Consider the following 17330-nt stretch of genomic DNA (forward strand, 5'->3'; position numbering starts at 1 on the left):
GGCTTAAGTCCTCAGTTTTGTCCACCAAATAAAACATAATTCTCAATTTTTTTAAGTCAACAAAATCACCCTAAAATGCTAATGATACCATATTTGAACTAACCAGCTAAATGACATTCCCATAGCCCACAACACTTACCTGGGGCCTTGGCTAACACAGAAGAGCCCCTGCCTGAAAAAGTAGGGTGGGGTGTCACTGGAAGAGAGGGCCAAACTTCTTTGCTTATCCACAGAGCAGGGAGCTATCCAAAGGAGGCCCTGCTGAAGCCCTTGGGAAGAATGTAGAGGGGTCGGTGTGAGTTGGAAGCGTAGATGTCACAAGCCGTCTTGTGTTGTAGACTCTCTGTGCCCCAGCCCACCCCCCAGCTTTCAAGGGTGGAGGTAAGGAGGTAGAGAACACTGCAGTCTCCAGAGCTCATTTCAACGAGACACCCCTATTCATGGATAAGAAATGTTTTGAAAAGTCTCTTGTGGCAAATGCTCAGAGCATGAGGGGCCCTGAGTGTGGATGGAGGTGAGAGTTTCCTGGGAGCGCTGTAACACACCAGAAGGGACAGAGAGGGAAAAAAGGGTGACACAGAGGTGGTGGTAGGCTCTGTGCCTCATGTTCGGTCCCTTGGCATCTCAATTCAATCTTCAGTTAGGAACTCAGAAAACAACAAAATGCTTAAACTTGATTTCCCTTGGGAATCAGTTAAAGGCCTGGGCTCTAGGGACAGTGAAGATGCTGTGGGGTGGGCAGTGTGTGGGGTGGAAGGGTGGGCAGGTCGGGGGAGGCCCAGAAGCAGCACCACAGATGTAGAGGGAACACAGGAGGATTGATGGTGAGGGCTTTTGACTGTTTCAGGTTGAGGAATTTAGGTGCAGGCTAGGATTAATACAGTCCTCAAGGGGGACCCATTTGGTATCTGAATTAAATATGTATATGATGATAACATTAATAGAGTCCATTTATTGAGCAATGTGCTAAGTGCTTTTTATATGTATTATCTCATTTGATTCTATGCTCATAACTGTAACAGGTAAGTATTGCTATTGCTTCCATGGGGTTCATTCCTGTTATAAGTTCTTTTCTTTTTAACTCTATTTTTAAACTAAGTGACTGTAGGACAGCAGACTGTTCCCTTACAAAGGAAGTTAAAGGAATCAAAAAGAAATAAACTGAAAAGGAAGCTGAGGTGCAGAGAGCCTGACTCCTAAGCCTGTGCTCTTGGCCACTATATGTTCTCAATCCTCTCTTCCCTCTCCTCTCTTCCATCCACCCATCCATCCATCCATCCACCCATCTACCTTTCTGACTATTTATATCCACTTATAGACATAATTCCTCTTTAGCTGGGAGTTTGGATTAGATAGCCTAAAGGTTTCCTTCCAGCTCTTAGGTTCTATGAGGTGTATTTTAGCTTAGACTACCTTGTGATTATTTTTGGCAGGGTGTTGGTCTTCCTAATTAAGTTGCTTGGATGTGTTGACACATACACTTCAAGGCTGGCATGAATCAGTCCAGTCCAACCCCCCATTTTATGAATGAGATGAAGTGACTTACTAAAGCTCACCTGGTCCAGAGCTTTTTAAAAAGAATCCGTTTCAGATTATTTTGAACTCTGGATACATGGCAAGTGGTGAATAAAGACAGTGCTCCAGATAGGCAATGAGCAAGAGGGAATGATGGGTGGGATTTAGAACATCATCTGTTTTTACCTCACTGGTATGCTAAGTCAGTGATGGTGATGATGGTGGTGGGAGGGATGGTGATGTGGGTGATGACTCCTCCAGTTCATAGGGCCCTCATATCAGAAGGATTTGGAGAGTTTGCCCAATATACCTTCTTTCCTCCTGCTAACGAATGCCTGATTCATTCCTGAAAGACGCCTACCTTATTTTAGAAAATGCCCCAGGAATCTTGAAACCTCTGTCTCTTCCTGATTTTTAGCCAGAGTTCCCTCCTGTTATGTTTATTCTTTCCCTTCATTTGAAAAATAAATAACTATAGAGCAGCATATAGTTCCCTGAACCACAGTAAAAATAAGTTAAAGGAAGCAAACAGAAGTAAACTCTATGGTCATGGACAACAAGAGATTGATGATAAATGGCAATCTGGGTTTGGGGATAGAGAAGCTGGAAATAGCTGGTTCAGCCTTCACGGAGACAGAAACACCATATTCACTCTGATCCCTTTGTTTTCAAGTTCCGGGACTCACGGCTTGGGTGAAGTTGAGTCACTTGGAGAGCATGCCAAAGCCTACCTGTTAATTTGGACTTTTATCTGCAGCAAGCTCTCTCCGATTTCTTCAGAGCTGAACTGGGTGAGCTCTTGGCTGCCAAGCCTGTCTACATTTGCTCCCTTTGAGAAGGAAGGAATAAGACCCAGAAGGAATAATTCTGTCATTTATCGACTATCTATGCTATGTCAAGCACTAAGCTTTAGATTTTTTTATATCACTTGTTCATCTTAATAATCTTGAAAGCCTGGTATTATTATACCCATTTTACACATGAGAACTCTGAGGTTCAAAAATTAAAGTGTCATCCCCACGGTTCCCTCATTGGTAAGTGATGGAGGTAACCTGAGCCCAGATCTATAGGCTCCATAGTCACTCACGTGAAGAAAAGAGCATGGGAGCACTGTATCTGCCTTCCTTCTTAGACTCTGATTGCGGTAGACGTGCTTTCTCCTGCCCATGCCCCTGGTTCTCCCCCTCCTCTAGTTTATGAACCTACAGCTTCATATTCTGACAGTATGATCCTTTTCTTCCTACAAAATGATCATGGATCGAGGATGAACTGGTTCATCTCACATATTTACACATATTCAAATTCTTCACCTCCGGCTCTAACTCATAACATCAAGTAGGGCCTGCTCTCCAGTCTTTCACTTGCTCTTCTTGCATGCAATAAACACCAACTTTTGCACACCTACGTACCCCCAGGGTGGCATCTGTCATACCACACTTCCCACTATGGAGGGGGCCACCTAAGAGGTGACTGGGTCCATCCCTTGACCTCTGTGTAGGATAGTGCGTGGGCCTGGAGAACTCTCAGGATGGCATATGAGTGGTGATTCAGTGGTGAGTGGCTGCCAACGCATCTGAGGGCACAGACCCCACCGGGCTAGGCTGAGGAGGGGCCAGCTCCTGTATTTGGCAGATGGTTTGTTTCCGGCAGCAGCAAGACTACAGCAGGCAGGGGATAGTGGAGAAATAAGGCCATGTGAAAGTAGAGTTGTCACTGTGGTTTTTAAACTCATATTTCTGCCTAAAATCCTTCAAAGGGGATAAGAACAACCCTGACCCCACTCTCACCTCTCCCCCAATCAGTTCTAGCTGAATGAAGAGCAGTCCTACCTGGGACAGGAAGATGGATACAACTCAGGACAGTGGATGTCCTCACTACCTCCCCTTGATGCTCTTCAAAATGAGGACAACCAGGTTTGGATTTATTATCCTATTCTTGAATCCCAAAGACCATCCTTAGAGCAAAACATGCTCTTTGAAGGCCAAGGACATGGGGAAGCATGGTATCTTTAAATAACAAGGGGACGGAGTATCTCAAATTGGGTGACTTGGGGAACCGGGCAGGATGAAAATACAGAGCAGGAGGGCAGGCTGTGTGTAACTCTGCTTTGTCTGGGAGAGAAATTGCCTTCACCAGGGAGTGGGATTTAACAGGATGTGGCCCTGACCAACATGTTAGTGAGGCTTGTGTTAATGCCAAGGCCCCAGATTCCTACCAAGTCTTACTTTATAGCTGGCCCCAAGTTTCCCTATTTATCAGGGAAATTAATAAATAATAAAGTGAGCATTCTTTAGGTTGTGTCTTGGGAAGCAGTTCAACCAAATACAGCATGTCTGACCAGTATTGCGGGAGGGGGTCTTCTCTCTCTGGGGGGTGTCTGTGGTAAGATGTGGCTCAGACAGTCATGGGTGACCCTATTGGCTGTGACAGGCCAGGTCCTCACCCAGGGCCAGGAGTAAGGCATCAGCTTTTGGGTGTGTGTGTGAGAGTGTACACAGAAACTGTCACAACCACATCCCACATGCCATAGCAGGGCGCAGCCATTTGTTGTCCTTACCTTAACCTCCTCACCACTTGCAGAGATACAGAGCCTTGATGTGCTGGGTCCTTAAGGACACAGCCCAGAAACGCTCAGCAGACCTAAAGGGCACTTTTTCAACCCGGTTCCCTTTATCTGCCCCTCACATCTGGGGACCTTGGACTCCAACCAGGTCACGTCTCTGAATAACATTAATTTCTTAAGGGGAAGCAGGGGTCACGCCCAGCCATGTCTGATCTCCAAGCTTGTATTCACAAGCCCACACCACCTACCCACAGTACGCCCTTCCAGCCTGTGCTCAAGGTGCATAACTTGGTCAGGGAACTTGGGATTAAAAACGAGTTATTATATTGCTACTTTCCCAAACTAAGTAAAAACCCACAACACTAAATACTATCCTGAACAACGTTTAATCTCTGATGTTTCGGAAGACACTTTAGATCTTGAAGAGCTTTAGGGCTGGGCCTTTGCTGGTGACTCCTTAGGATACTGAGTGGAGGGACAAAGGGACCGCTGGAGGGGAGGGTCACGCGGCATGGGAGCGGCATCAGGCGCTCCAGCTCTGATCTCAGTTCTGTTACTAAACAGCAGAGTGACCGCGATGAGTCACTTCCCTTCCCCATCAGGGTGGGACTAGAGTGTCTCTAAGGCCCCTCCCAGCTCTGATATTCTATGAATAATTAGCAGAGCATGCACTGTGCTGATTTCCCATAGGAATTGAGGAAATCAAAAAACAACTTGTAATCGTGTAGACAAAGGGCTTGTAAGAGTCCCTCGGTATTTACAAAGCCTCTGGGCTTGGGCTCCCATCTCACTGTTGGCCCAGCCCTGGGGTCACTGTGCAGACTGAGATCCGGAGCAGGAAGGATAGGCACATCAGAGTCAGGGACCACCGTAGTTTATTACTGAATTTAACAAGCCCACAGACAAGGCCCTCTCCAGTGGAGGTGTGCAGTGTGGGCACTCATCCTGACTTCTCAGGCCAGCAAGAGCTCTCCTGGTATCAGTCAACCAAGAGTTTTTAGTGACAGGGATGTGTCTGGTCCTTGGGACTAGGGACAGAGAGAAGGCAGCAGACGATGAGATAACAAACCAACTCCTCTTGGCTGCAGGCCCCTATCCGGGAGGCCAGAAGCGAGAGGGGAATCCAGCAAGGTCTGTGCCAGTCTCCACCCACTGCAGGGGTTCTGGGAGACCCACATTTCATGTGATCCTGCATTTGCCTAGTGTCACGGGTACATCCATTGTCCCATTTGACTTTTTTTTCTCAGGCTTAGCCACCCCTCTGCACTCAGTTCTGGCTTGCCTGAGCTCTACCCGATGTAAGAAAGTTTCCAACAAGTGAGGAATTCTGAGCAATGACTCTGTCATATAAATAGCTTCGGTGATAGACACAGCCTATACCACACACACACACCCTCCTGTGGAAATCATCTTCAGGGTGGTTCACGCAGGCGCTCATTGGTACAGCCACTCTGAATAGAAATGTGTGCTCCAATCTCTCCCTCGGAGAGAAGAGGACCTGCAGAGAAGCCGACCCCTGCCCAGCCCCTGACTTGTGAGGTGGGGTAGACTAAGTGGAGCCCTGGGTCTCTTCTCGAATAACGGGGTGTGGGAGGGGTTGTGTGGGGGTGCTGGTGGCCAGTGCCTACTTCTTCAACAGGCCCAGCTTCTTGAGAGCTTCCCTTCTTTTTTCATCAGACACGCCTTTTGGGGAGATCTTGACACTGACACAGTGGGATCGAGGCAGCATGTCACGGCTTTGTCCTTGGTAAGACAGGCGCTTGGAACCCAGCTCATGCTCCGGGTCGGCCAACTTGCCCACCTGGATACCCTCGAAGTCCTTCCTGGTGCCCAAGGAGGCCGGGCGCGGCCGGGAGTTACGCAAGACGTTGGGTGAGATCTTGTCCAAGAAGGCTTTTCCCAGAGAGGTGCTGGTTTTGGGGCTGCAATCTTTCTCTGCTGAGAGGTAGCTGCTCAGCCCCATGCCTGAACGCTCCAGCGTGTTGGACTTGAAGTTCATCTGTCTCAGGCCAGGGACGCTGCTCTCCTGGAGATTCAGCCCAGAGTCTGGCTTCGGCTGAGTGAGGGGACTATTTGCCCGTGGGGCCCTAGGGATAGGAATTGGCATGGATTTGTCAGCTGGAACTTTCCCTGGAGTGGGTTCCTGGGCAGGAACCAAAACATTGCCTGGAGAAGATGGCTGAGCTGGAGCCGGACCCGGAGCTTTCACTGGAGAAGGTCCCCGCATTGGTGCAGGTGCTGGAGCCTTTCCTGTCGCTGCTGAGACCTGAGCTGGAACCACAGGCGGAGCCGGGGAGGGGGCCTGAGTGCGCGTCTCCCTGAGCCTGGTGGAGGGCCTACTTAAGTGGGTGCTGGCCTCATCTTGGTCCTGGGGCAGCCCCAGCTTCTCCAGCGCTTCCCTGCGTGCTCTCCTCTGCTCCTGCAGTGATGACGAGGTGGGGCCCGAGTCTCCAGGGCCGGCCTCCGAGTGGCAAGACAGCCGGTTCTGGGGATCACTGTGGAAACCACCCCGGCTACTCTTCAGCACAATATTTGGTGGCAGCTTCCGTGGCTTAGGGGCTGTGAGGGGAGCCAGCCGGGCATGTGGAGCCCCCTCTGATGGGACAGGAACATCTTCAGCTTTTGCATTCTGAGAGGACACAGCTGGAGGAGGCCGAGGCTGTCCAGGTTCCCCGGTTGAGCCTTCCTCATTGGCTTTCTGGGACATGGCCTCTGAAGTGGTCTCCCTTTTCTGCTGGAGGCTGAGTGATGTGTGGACCTGGGGCCTGGGACTCAGCTCCCCTGGCTGTCTGGGCAGGCCGCGTTGCCCACGCTGCTCTGGCTGGGTGTCCCGGAAGGCCTCTGGTGGGGGGATGAAAGCCCTGTCCAGATCAAGGGCAGCGTCCCGGGGGCCCGTCGGTGCCTGGGGGAGCTCACTGCTCTGGCCCACCTGCTCTTTCTCAGGCCCTGGGACAAGCCCGTCAGATACCGCTGGGGTGTGGCTGTTAGTCTGTGTGGTGCTTTTTCTGAGGATCTGGTCTCTGCCGATGTGGATATTTCTGGGGAGGCTGCAGGAGCCAGACCTGAGGCCCAGGCTTTGAGGCTCGGGCAGATGAGACAAGCTGAATGGAGTCACTCTTTTCGGCTCTGTTCCTTGCTGAACGGTCTCTTTCGGATGTCCTGTGAGGGTCGGGAAAACAGGCAAAGAAGAGTGCGTGGTGAGAACCCTGCTGCCAGGGGGAAAGAAAACACCTCCCAGACTCTGATCTCTAATTAGCAGTGGATGGGTTTTGTTTTTTGCGGTTCCTTTGCTCTTAAAGGGTAGAACTCTTGTTTGGATGTCATTTAGACTAACAGATCAGTCCTAGCAGTTTCCCTTCAACCAAGGATTAATGTTTCCTGATGGCTGGGGAAAGGGCAGCCCCAGACAGCTCCATGTTCCTGACTCAGGCTCTTTCTAACCCTCTACAGAGGCAGGGTTGGTTGGGGTTCAGGACAGTCCCTCTAGCTATCCTGGGGCCCTCAGGTAACTGAGCCCAGTGGGAGCATTCAGCATTGAACATGGTCAACAGGTGATTTGCTCTTGCCGGACCAGGCTTCTGCCTTCTTCTGCCTTCACTTTCTATAGGCACCTGGATGATTCTGTAATGGCCACAGCTGTCCCCACACCACAGAGTGACAGGGGCTCTTTTCTTCCAGCGAGTAAGCACGCGTATCAGGCCCACTGGACCAGGAAATCAGCACCAGGCAGCAGAGGAAGCCCCACCTCCCCACTTCCTCCTCTATCTCAGGGAGGGTCTAACACATTGTCAATAAATATTTGCTAAATGAATGAATAAGTGATCACAGTCCGGATACCAATGGGTCTGTCTTCAGGAGTAAAATGCCCCCCTCGCCCTGGGGCATATGGCCCTGCACTCATGGCCACACTTAAATGTCATCTTGTTTCCCATCTACTGAGCCTCAACGCCACTCCATACTCTCTCACAAGGCCCTTGAGACGTCACCCACTGAAGTTAAGGGAGCCCTTCCCTCTTCTTATCTCCTGCAGCCTCATCCTCTGGGTCACCCAGATTAGCTCCACAGACTAACTTAGTTTTTCCAGAGCCAACCACCCACCCCTCCCTGAATCTCTCCCTCACCTCTGTGGTCATATTGCTTTAGAATTTCTCCATAAGAGGATGGGTGCTGGTCAAACCCCTTTCCCTCCCAGGCCTCTGATACTTCATAGAAAGACATAGAAGGCTGACTTGTCGGCAATCCCTCCTTCCCTGCAGGGACAACAAGGCTTTATTCCAGCCATGAGAATGCAGAGGAGAGCATTTGTTCCTTCTTCTGCCTGTGACCCTTAGAGCAGAGGGCAGACAAGATGGAGAGTGGTCAGAGGATGTACTGCTTTTTTGGGGGGTTTTATTTTTTGTTTTTTTTTTTGGCCTCACAGCATGTGGGCGGGATCTTAGTTCCCCGACCTGGGATCGAACCCGTGCCCTCTGCAGTGGAAGCACCGAGTCCTAACCGCTGGACCTCCAAGGAAGTCCCCTTTTTTGATTTTTTTAGACACTCTCTCTTACCCTGGGCGGCAGGCTGGGTCGTGGGCAGTGTTCGGGGACCTCGGGGAGTTGTGGCTTGACCAGACTTGTCAGTGGACAGTGCACTGTCAGCCTCGGTGTCCAATGAGCCAATGGTTTTCTCTAAGAAGAGCAGACACTCCTTCTCTTCAGCGGACAGGAAGTCGTAGCTGCTGTCACTCTAGAGCGAGGAGAGGGCTCTGTGAGAGGTAGCTCCCCAGAAACTGGCGGGGCCCGAGAACCACCCTGCGCTGGTAAGGATTGCTGAAGAGCTGGAAACCCCTCCATCATGCCACTCTGCAGACCTGCTGGAGCTGCTTCCTGAAACTGCAGGCACCAAGGAGGGCAGAGACTGTCGGGCTGCTGTGCCAGTAACACCCAGCCGGGCAGGCAGATGGCAAATGACCTTTCTTTTGTTCACTCCTGGGTGGAATGCTTAGGGGCAAAGATCAGAAGCAGTCCCAGGTTCTAATTCCACTTCTTCTGTGTAACCTATGTCAAGTATCTCATTTCGCGTGTCTCCAGTGTTGTTCTAAACTATATGGGCAGCATGATGATTTGACCTTAAACTTGAATGGTATTGCTTTTAACTTTTCAAAGTACTTCTGCATTCTTGATCTGGCATGTCAAGGACAGTATGAGGACAAACAGGAAAGACAGCCGATTTATCATGACTAGTCACAGATCAATTTACTAAGTAATTTACACTTGACTTTGAAATGCATTCCATACAGGATTTTTTTTTCCCTTTTGTGTATTTACTTTCTTGATAGCATTTGGCTCTGGCTAACATTAAAAAACGTGTGCATTTATTTCTTAAGCAAATATTAATTTAAGGGAGGAAGGTGGAGAAACTGGTATGGGGTGAGGGGAAAGCAACTTAGTATTAAATATTAAGTAGAAATTAAAATAAATAATTTTCATTATGAGAAAGCACATAGGAGTGTTTGGGAGAACGGGTGAGGCCCTTTCAGATGGTTACTGCCTATGTTCTACAAGGCTAGGAAGATCCATGGGATAATCGCTCTCCAAAGTTGAAGGTTGAAGGGAGGACCAAAAGGGCAGATGGGAATATAGGAAATTTGGCCTGAGTCCCTTCCTGCCGTCTCTACATCTCTTCCTAATATTGGAGATAATTCAGAGTTATATATTTTCCAGACCCACTCAGATGTCCAGGAAAGATTTTGAGAAAGCCCTAAAAATATCTTAGGGGGAGGGGAGATGGTTGTTGGAATAACTTCTCCAGTTCCCCAGGCTCCTTAAAGAATCATATGTCAGTTGATTGAGGGAGGCTTACATGGTCAAGGGAAGTCCCGAATACAGCCCTTGGAAGCCTTGATGCAGACCCCAGAGGTTCCCTAAACAAAATCTTCTCTACTGCCCTCTTCCTACTAAAATAGTCTTCCAAAACTCCAATTCTGAATTTCTCCTTTACGGATGATTCACTTTGAAAACCTTTAATCCCTGTCACATTCTGTGTCCAGTGGTATATAACTACTCATGTTGGCCTCTGCTTAACAGAAACTGAACGTGGTCTGTGAGGTCCCATCATCTAGGGTTAAAAAGAAATTATCTACAGATTGTCTGCACTTTAGGTTTTTTGTGTGTTGTGTGCTGCTTTTTCTACTTCATTTTTACATATCAAAACTCACCGACTATATCAAACATCTTTGACATTCAGTAGAGATCATTACGATCCTTAAATTATCAAATACCTCTACGTATAGGATATAGAACAATAAAGTATAAATTCTCAAAGGGTTATTATGTATGTGATGAGTACCCATAACAAAGGAATGCTTACATTTGGACATAGGACGGATTTACTCTGTCACACCAACCTTATAAGAATTGAGATTTAAATTCATGCCCAGAAAAATTACAATTTATTACATGTCACTCACAAATAGTTAAACACAGGGACTTTGGAAAATTCTCAGTCTCTGCTTACAGATAGGCTATTTCTTTTCTACATAGAAGCACGTGCTAAGTGCTTTACATGCATTTCATTCACTCACCTCAAGAACCCTATGAATTTGGTATTAATATTATGCCCATCTTAAAACTGAAACTGAAGCTTAGAGAAATTAAGTAATTTGTCCAAGGTCGTAGAGCTTATAAGTAGAGAACCCAGATCTGTTTGGCTCCAGAACCCAGGCTCTTAACTGCTCCGTGCTCTTTGATCTTTGTAAAAGATGGAAGTAACACTGTTCTTTGCAGAGGACTTCAGGAATCCACATGCTACAAGGATCTACGTTCTAGTTTCCACCGTGACCTCAGATCACTGACCCACTCTCTCATCTCAGTTAAACCACCCAACCTAATGAAAACTGGGAAAAACTCTCATTTGTCCTATTACTCTCTGGGGTTGTCCCACTCTATTCTCTGTAGAACCAGGGGTGACTCAGAGGCAGAATACCAACTGGTGTGATTCACTCCCTGACAAGGAAGATGAAAGACAAGGAGCAGTGAGCAAGGATGGTGGTGGGTAGGGCAGGGCAGGGCAGGGGTGCGGAGAGCGGGCCAGGCTGCAGACAGAGAGTACGTACAGATCCAGAGAGGGTGGAGGTGGTGCTCATCATGCTATCGCAGCTGCCAATGTGGGTCACGGGTTCCAAGCCAGGCCCTGCTGGCCACAGCTCTCTCTCGGGCATCGCCTGAAGCAAGGTGCAGGGGTGGTGAAAGGGGCTCTCAGAGGGGAAGCGAAGGGAAGCGAAGAATGTCCCAGGCCGGGCCTGAAAAGAGAAGAATCAAAGCCACGTGTGAGCTGAGCCAGGCTCCAGCGAGGCTCTGCTCAGGCCCTGGAGCAGCATGGCAGCAGGGACACCAAGCAAACAGAGAGCTGGAAGGGGCCATGCTCAGCCATGACCCAAACCCAAACCCCCAGCCTGCAGGGGGACACATAAGCTGGACATGTAAGGACGCATAAGCTGGCTTACATACATGCAGAAGGTCAGACTTAGGTGGTGGAGAAGCAGTCTAGTCAGAAAAGAGATTCCATCATTTCTCTTGGTCACGTTTTTTCTCTGAACCAGGGAGCTTAACCTACATTTTCATTACTATAAACACTACATATTACAGGAGATAAAGCTTGGGTTCTGGAGGTAGCTGGATCTGGGTTCAAATTCCAGTTCCACCATTTAAAGTGTTGTGATGAGGCAAATTACTCTTTGAATCTGTTTTTCTTCATTAAATAGGGTTAATAGTAAGACTAAATGAGAACCGATAGCACAGTTTAGTTTGTAGTAAGTAAGCAAACACTTAAGGAATAAATGAGTAACTACTACTGTTTTTGTAATAAGAAAAAGACAAGATCCATCTCGGATCAAAGTAGACTGAAGCAAGGGAAATAAAAGCTTTCTTTAAAAAAAAGGAACAGGGCCCGTAATAGTACCTACCTTAAAGGGTTTTCGTGACTATAGAATGAAATACTCCATGGAAAACACTTTGTACAGTGCACGGCCCTGTAACAGTCAGCTGCTACCGTAGCCACATCATCAGCACCATCACAACGACCCCCACCTCAGCCACTGTCATCCCCTAGTCTGGGAGGGATGTGCATGGCACCCCAGTGGTGGACGGAAACCCAGTTTCCCTCTTGTGTATCACCCTCCTGATGTTGCATTTATTCCCAATGAGATTCCCTAATCTGTGTCAAATGGACAAGAGCAATGTTCTAGGTAGCTTTCTCCCAACTCCAACTCATAGGGAAAGAACAGTTTCAAGTTCATCGTGCCAACAGAAATAGCAAAGGAAGGTAGTGTCATCTTCCTTCAGGGAATCCCAGGGATTTTCATATTCTTGTTTGTGGGAAAAAGTCCACCAGAGCTGGAAAGGCCAAAGGTGACTCTCCTATGCTCAAATGAAATTCTAGAAGAATTAAGATTAAAAGACAGTTCTAAGATCAAGTAGGGACCTGGGGGAAGAGCTAGAATTAGAGTATACTTTGTCTGCTTCTGAATCCATATTTTCCCCACAATGCCATGCTTTATTTTCTACCATCTTTCCCACCTTCTGAATGCTAGGTAAAATGTCCTGGAAGATTGGGTTTTATTTGAGATCTTGAGACTTGGGCTTTAGATTCCAAGGCGGGTTGTCTTTTTTGCCTCTGCCAATAATTGCTTCCAGTGCCAAAGTCAGGTTTGGGCTGTGCTGGGTGAGTCAGTCTGCCAACCACCTAGAGCTGACAGACACAAGGCCTCACAGAGCTCCCTTCCTGCTTGGGAGGAGACCTTCAACTGGGGCAGGTAGGGAGGGGGCAGGACAATGGGGAAGGAAGAGGTAAGATCTGTTATGGGCAAGACACATGTAGTTCACGCGGGTCCAAAGACTCTCAGGAGAGAGAGGGAGAACCAGAGGGGACAGAGATACCAAAGAAACCCAGTGATAAATCAACATGGGGTAAGATAACTCCTGGGATTCCTTCATGAGGTTAGTTCCCCATTATCCAGAATCCCAAAGAAACAGAAATGTGAGAAGTCATGTGGATGAAGTTCAGTCACCTCAGCTAGCCTCTCCGTTAATGACTGTCTAGGTTCCAAAAGTACTGACTCATTCCTAACATTCTGAAGGGTTGAGACCACTACGACAAAGAGGATCCATTTCTCGTTAGCCTAGGCACACAGAAGGCACTCAAAAAATGCTGATGAATAAACGTCATTTGTTCTAGCGTCTACTGAGTTGACACTAGAACTCAGTTGACATTAGAACTAGTTGAACTGTTGGAAGGTCTCTTTTTTGGCTTCTACCCTATTACTGTAAGCTCTTTTAAAAAATTTTTAAAAAATACATTTACTTATTTATTTATTTTTTGGTGCATTGGGTCTTTGTTGCTACACGTGGGCTTTCTCTAGTTGTGGTGAGCGGGGGCTACTCTTGTTGCGGTGCGCGGGCTTCTCGTTGCAGTGGCTTCCCTTGTTGTGGAGCATGGGCTCTAGGCATGTGGGCTTCACTAGCTGCAGCACACGGGCTTAGCTGCTCTGCGGCATGTGGGATCTTCCTGGACCAGGGCTCGAACCCATGTCCGGCAGGCAGATTCTTAACCACTGTGCCACCAGGGAAGCCCCATGTAAGCTCTTTTTTAATATTTTGTTTCCCAGAAAATATATGGCTTAATGGAATTTGGGCAATGCTTTCAGTTACACTAACATTTATGAGTACCTAATAGGCATGGGGCAAGCAAAACTTTGTTAAGACAAAGGTATTGTTTCCAAGAAGTCAGTGTAGATCCCAGGGTCTGTTTTTTTGGCTCTAGTTTTCCTATCTGTTACACTGGGGCAGTAACTATTAAAAGCGACGCACTGTAGAATGTTCTCTGTGAATGGATGAGCAGATGCTGCCTTTCCCTTTCAGAGAAAAATGACTACCCTTGTTCCTCCAAGCACAGTTCGGACTTTACAGTGGTGTGCTAGCCTCTCCTCCCTCCCAGGGCAGCCTAACACATTCTCACTTTGGAACAAAGGATGGCCTGAAGCAGCTGGAAGAGATAGAAACAATATGCTTTAAAAAACACACCAGGGTATAGCTTACAAAGTGCTTTCAGATAACCTGATACCTTAGGCAGGATGTGGCATTTTCTCCATTTGACAGATGCAAAAGCTGGGGCTCTTTCTACCTCCCCTTCCTATGGGAAGTAGGAAATGATTTATAACTGCATCTATTGGGCAGCCTGTGGCTCCCAGCCCTTCTAGAGGGCATTACAGCAGCTGTCCAGAGGCAAGAGGGCCGGGTACCTAAAGAAGGGCCACTGGCCACGTCTGACTAAACACTGAAAGCCCTAAGACCACTCTTCTCTGATTCAGATTTATGCATCCAGGCCAGCTTTTTGTCCCCACAATAGCTATTTCCAGAATAAGGGAAAGACACCAAATGCCACTGAAGCTCAAGTCATAGGCACAACAAAATCACTGCAGAGATTAACCTGAACCTGAAACCGAAGCTGAATGAGCTCTAAGGTGCTCACACCTCATCTCCACACCTAGTGTCCTGACCCGAAAAGTCTGAACCATAAAGACGTCTTCTCTTCTTCTCACCACCCTCTCCTTCCCTCACCAGTCTGACCTGACCTGGAGGCTGCATTTCCTTCCACCAACTTTACAACCTTGAAACTTGGGGGCTATTTCAGGGCAGCCATTGAAACCTGAGGTATTTCTACTTGATAAGAAGCCTGAACAGCATGCAAAACACTCAAGGTGAGAGTTCTGTATTTTTTAACCCTTGACCTCTTTGGGCAGCTTGAGGGGAGGAGGGAACAGGTTAAGAAATGTGCACAGCCTATATCGGGGCCACCCATGCAAAGGTACATTAAATATTAACTACTCCCTGAAACCAGTCAAGCCTTGGAGGAGAGTAAATAAATGGCGTGTGGAACTCTGGTATCTGGAGGGGGTGGGGTGGGAAGAGGCCTCCAGCTCCACTCCTGTTTGGCTTCTCTGTACCATCTGAACAGACCCAAGGCCCCCTTATCACCCTCTTCCTGTGACCCCATTCCTATATCCTCCAAGAGCTGAGCTCTCTCCCCAGTGGTCAAAGAGGTTTCCTGTTTCTCTTAGACCGGGTGCCTCTGCTTTTTGCTGACCACCCAAAATGTGCCTTGGGCTGGAGAACATCCTAAGGAAAAGGCCAAGAAGACTAAAAGTTGCACTGTGTGTGTATCCCTCTCCACAAGCACATGGGCAATTTTCTGTTTGTGTTTAAGCAATGATATAATCGCCTCTTTCACCAGTGGGTTTGAGGGAGAGGGTGGGTGGAAATATCACCTGCACAGAAGAACTTTGCTTGACACTGCAGCTTACCTTTATTGCTGACGAGGTCGCCATGTATGGCAGCCCTCAGTCAGTGAGCTTGGCGGGCTGGTTCTGTGGTGTGGGCTGAGCTAAATAAAGCCTAAAGCTTCAGTTGCTAGGACGAAACCCAATATATTCACTCAGGGCTTGTGTGCCAGGCCCTGGGATCCTGGCACTGGGTCTTCCCACTTCCCTCTTTCTGGAAGCAGGAGGAAAAGGGGAGAAGTTAGGGACCAGAGTGTTAATTCCCACAAGCTGGATGGCGGAGAGCTGACTTGCTACTCTGACTTGACTTCTACACCCAGCGTCCTTGTGCAGGGAATCTGGGCACACAGACTGCCACCTGGGACACCCGAAGGAAGTCAAAGCAAAACCACAACACTGGTCTGGTTCTCCTCTCTGGACTCTGCCACACTGCTTTGGCCTGAGCCCCACTCGGAATTCCTACTAGACTCAACATGTTACCGTGAAATATTAATGTAGGTGAGGCCCCGGCACAGTTGAGTAGCTTCCTGTTTGCCAATCCCTGTGTCTATTCACAGGCAAAGTCAGAAATTTAATGAAGCTGAACTCAAATAGGCTTGACTTTGCAACTAGACTATCCGTGGGTTTTCCGAAGATGAGCTGGTAGCCTGAGCTGGCATTTTCCCAATGTAACCAAATCTCACACACCCTTACAAAAACATAGCACAGCTCACACCTTACACACCCATCCACAAAGAGCTCCATTATCACACTACCATTACTGAACACACACGCACGCACGCACACACACACACACACACACACACACACACACACACACTGCACCCTTCATTTAAATAACAATAGACATTGAGTTCATAAAGCCATGAGAAATTTGCCTGTTAGAATGGAAAACCAAAGCACTTTTCTTCCCCAGGCGATTTTCCATTTTGACCTCCTCTAACAATTCTCTTCCAAAATCACAGTGCAACTTCAATGATTCAGAGATGGAAATTTCTAAAACAAATCTGTTTTCTTGTTGCCAGCACAATATGCTCATCCAACCTAAACAGGTGGATGGAAAAAAAAAAATGTGTCTCAGCCTGGGTCTCCACTAAAACACTCCAATCTCAAGAAGCTACCAACTCACTCTGATCCCGTACTGGACACAGGGAGTTGAGGAACAGAGAGGAAAGACCCCCACCTGGTGTATAAAGGGCTCCCCCCTTGCTGCAGAATAAGCAATAGTTAGTTGGTTAGGAATTAACTCACCTTCACTGGGCGGGGGGCTGAAGAGAGGAAAGGAATACCCTTATATTTCAAAGGGCAGAGACGGAGACAGAGACTGCTTCCCCTGCTTCCCACTGTTTTCTTCTTTTGACCTCTCCCTGACTTACCTAGACAGGTAAAATCTTCATCCGCGCTGCCTCACCCCACCCTGGCAACTGACACTCAGCCAATCCCAGCCCTCCCTCCCTACTTCTCATTCCAGCTGTTTATCCAGGGAGGGCTTGGGAGGGGATGGCGCAGGGCGGTGCTGCTCTCACTTAGCCAATCGTCTCTTGCCCTCCCTTCCTCGTTGAGAGCCAATAAAGAGCCTTTAATAATAGAGGAGGGCTGGAAGGAGGGGGACCGGTTTGGGCTGAGACTGGACGGAAGGAGAGTCGGCATGTTATTTAAAAAAATATATTGTTATAAAGAAACACAGTCCACTAGGCAGTATGCTTTTCCGTGTGTCTGTTTGAAACTTGATTTTCTATCTATAACTGCCTTCTTCCTCTCGAAGTATTCCCCTGAGTTCTGCAAGTTAAAATCCTTTGTGGCCAGTTTTGCTACTCGCTTTTTTAGCTTTTCAGAGTCACTGTCATCCTCAAGCTTTTTCCTAGCGGCTCATAATCCTAGCAACTCCACTCAGGACCACAGAAAAAAGGCGTCTAAGGCAAGAGATGCTGGCAC

The 17330-nt window shown here is 48.0% G+C and overlaps 1 protein-coding gene and 1 long non-coding RNA gene across 4 annotated transcripts in view; one reads left to right on the top strand and one right to left on the bottom strand.

Moving 5' to 3' along the window:
* Nucleotides 1-4936: 4936 nt before the first annotated feature.
* C1H1orf116 (chromosome 1 C1orf116 homolog) lies at nucleotides 4937-16790 on the bottom strand. Of its 2 annotated transcripts, none has more exons than XM_033852719.1 (4): nucleotides 16772-16790; nucleotides 11175-11360; nucleotides 8629-8806; nucleotides 4937-7237 (listed from the first exon to the last, which is right to left on the bottom strand). In XM_033852719.1, the coding sequence occupies exons 2-4, from the start codon at nucleotides 11277-11279 to the stop codon at nucleotides 5703-5705; spliced, it is 1818 nt and encodes a 605-aa protein (XP_033708610.1). In that variant the 5' UTR covers nucleotides 11280-11360; nucleotides 16772-16790; the 3' UTR covers nucleotides 4937-5702. The 2 variants fall into 2 exon arrangements, with proteins under 2 accessions (XP_033708610.1, XP_019807787.1); XM_019952228.2 differs by lacking the exon at nucleotides 16772-16790 and adding an exon at nucleotides 16647-16765.
* Nucleotides 7185-17330, top strand: part of LOC117311562 (uncharacterized) — a 33548-nt gene continuing 23402 nt past the window's right edge. Inside the window, exons 1-2 of one of the 2 annotated variants that reach the window (XR_004525741.1) lie at nucleotides 7185-7275; nucleotides 7686-9437. This is a non-coding gene — a long non-coding RNA (uncharacterized lncRNA). Of the gene's footprint in view, nucleotides 7276-7685; nucleotides 9438-14679; nucleotides 14817-17330 lie in introns of those variants that run through there. The other variant, XR_012330895.1, reaches the window with a different exon arrangement.

The sequence above is a fragment of the Tursiops truncatus genome, chromosome 1, assembly GCF_011762595.2.
Source record: "Tursiops truncatus isolate mTurTru1 chromosome 1, mTurTru1.mat.Y, whole genome shotgun sequence".
NCBI lineage: Eukaryota > Metazoa > Chordata > Mammalia > Artiodactyla > Delphinidae > Tursiops > Tursiops truncatus.

Excerpts from the sequence above, each read along its gene's own strand:
- C1H1orf116 (XM_033852719.1), bottom strand. The coding sequence starts at position 11,279 with ATGCCCGAGAGAGAGCTGTGGCCAGCAGGGCCTGGCTTGGAACCCGTG. Across the intron at positions 8,807-11,174 it reads CCTCCACCCTCTCTGGATCT|AGTGACAGCAGCTACGACTT; the intron begins GTACGTACTCTC and ends TCCTCGCTCTAG. Across the intron at positions 7,238-8,628 it reads GACCCAGCCTGCCGCCCAGG|GACATCCGAAAGAGACCGTT; the intron begins GTAAGAGAGAGT and ends CGACCCTCACAG.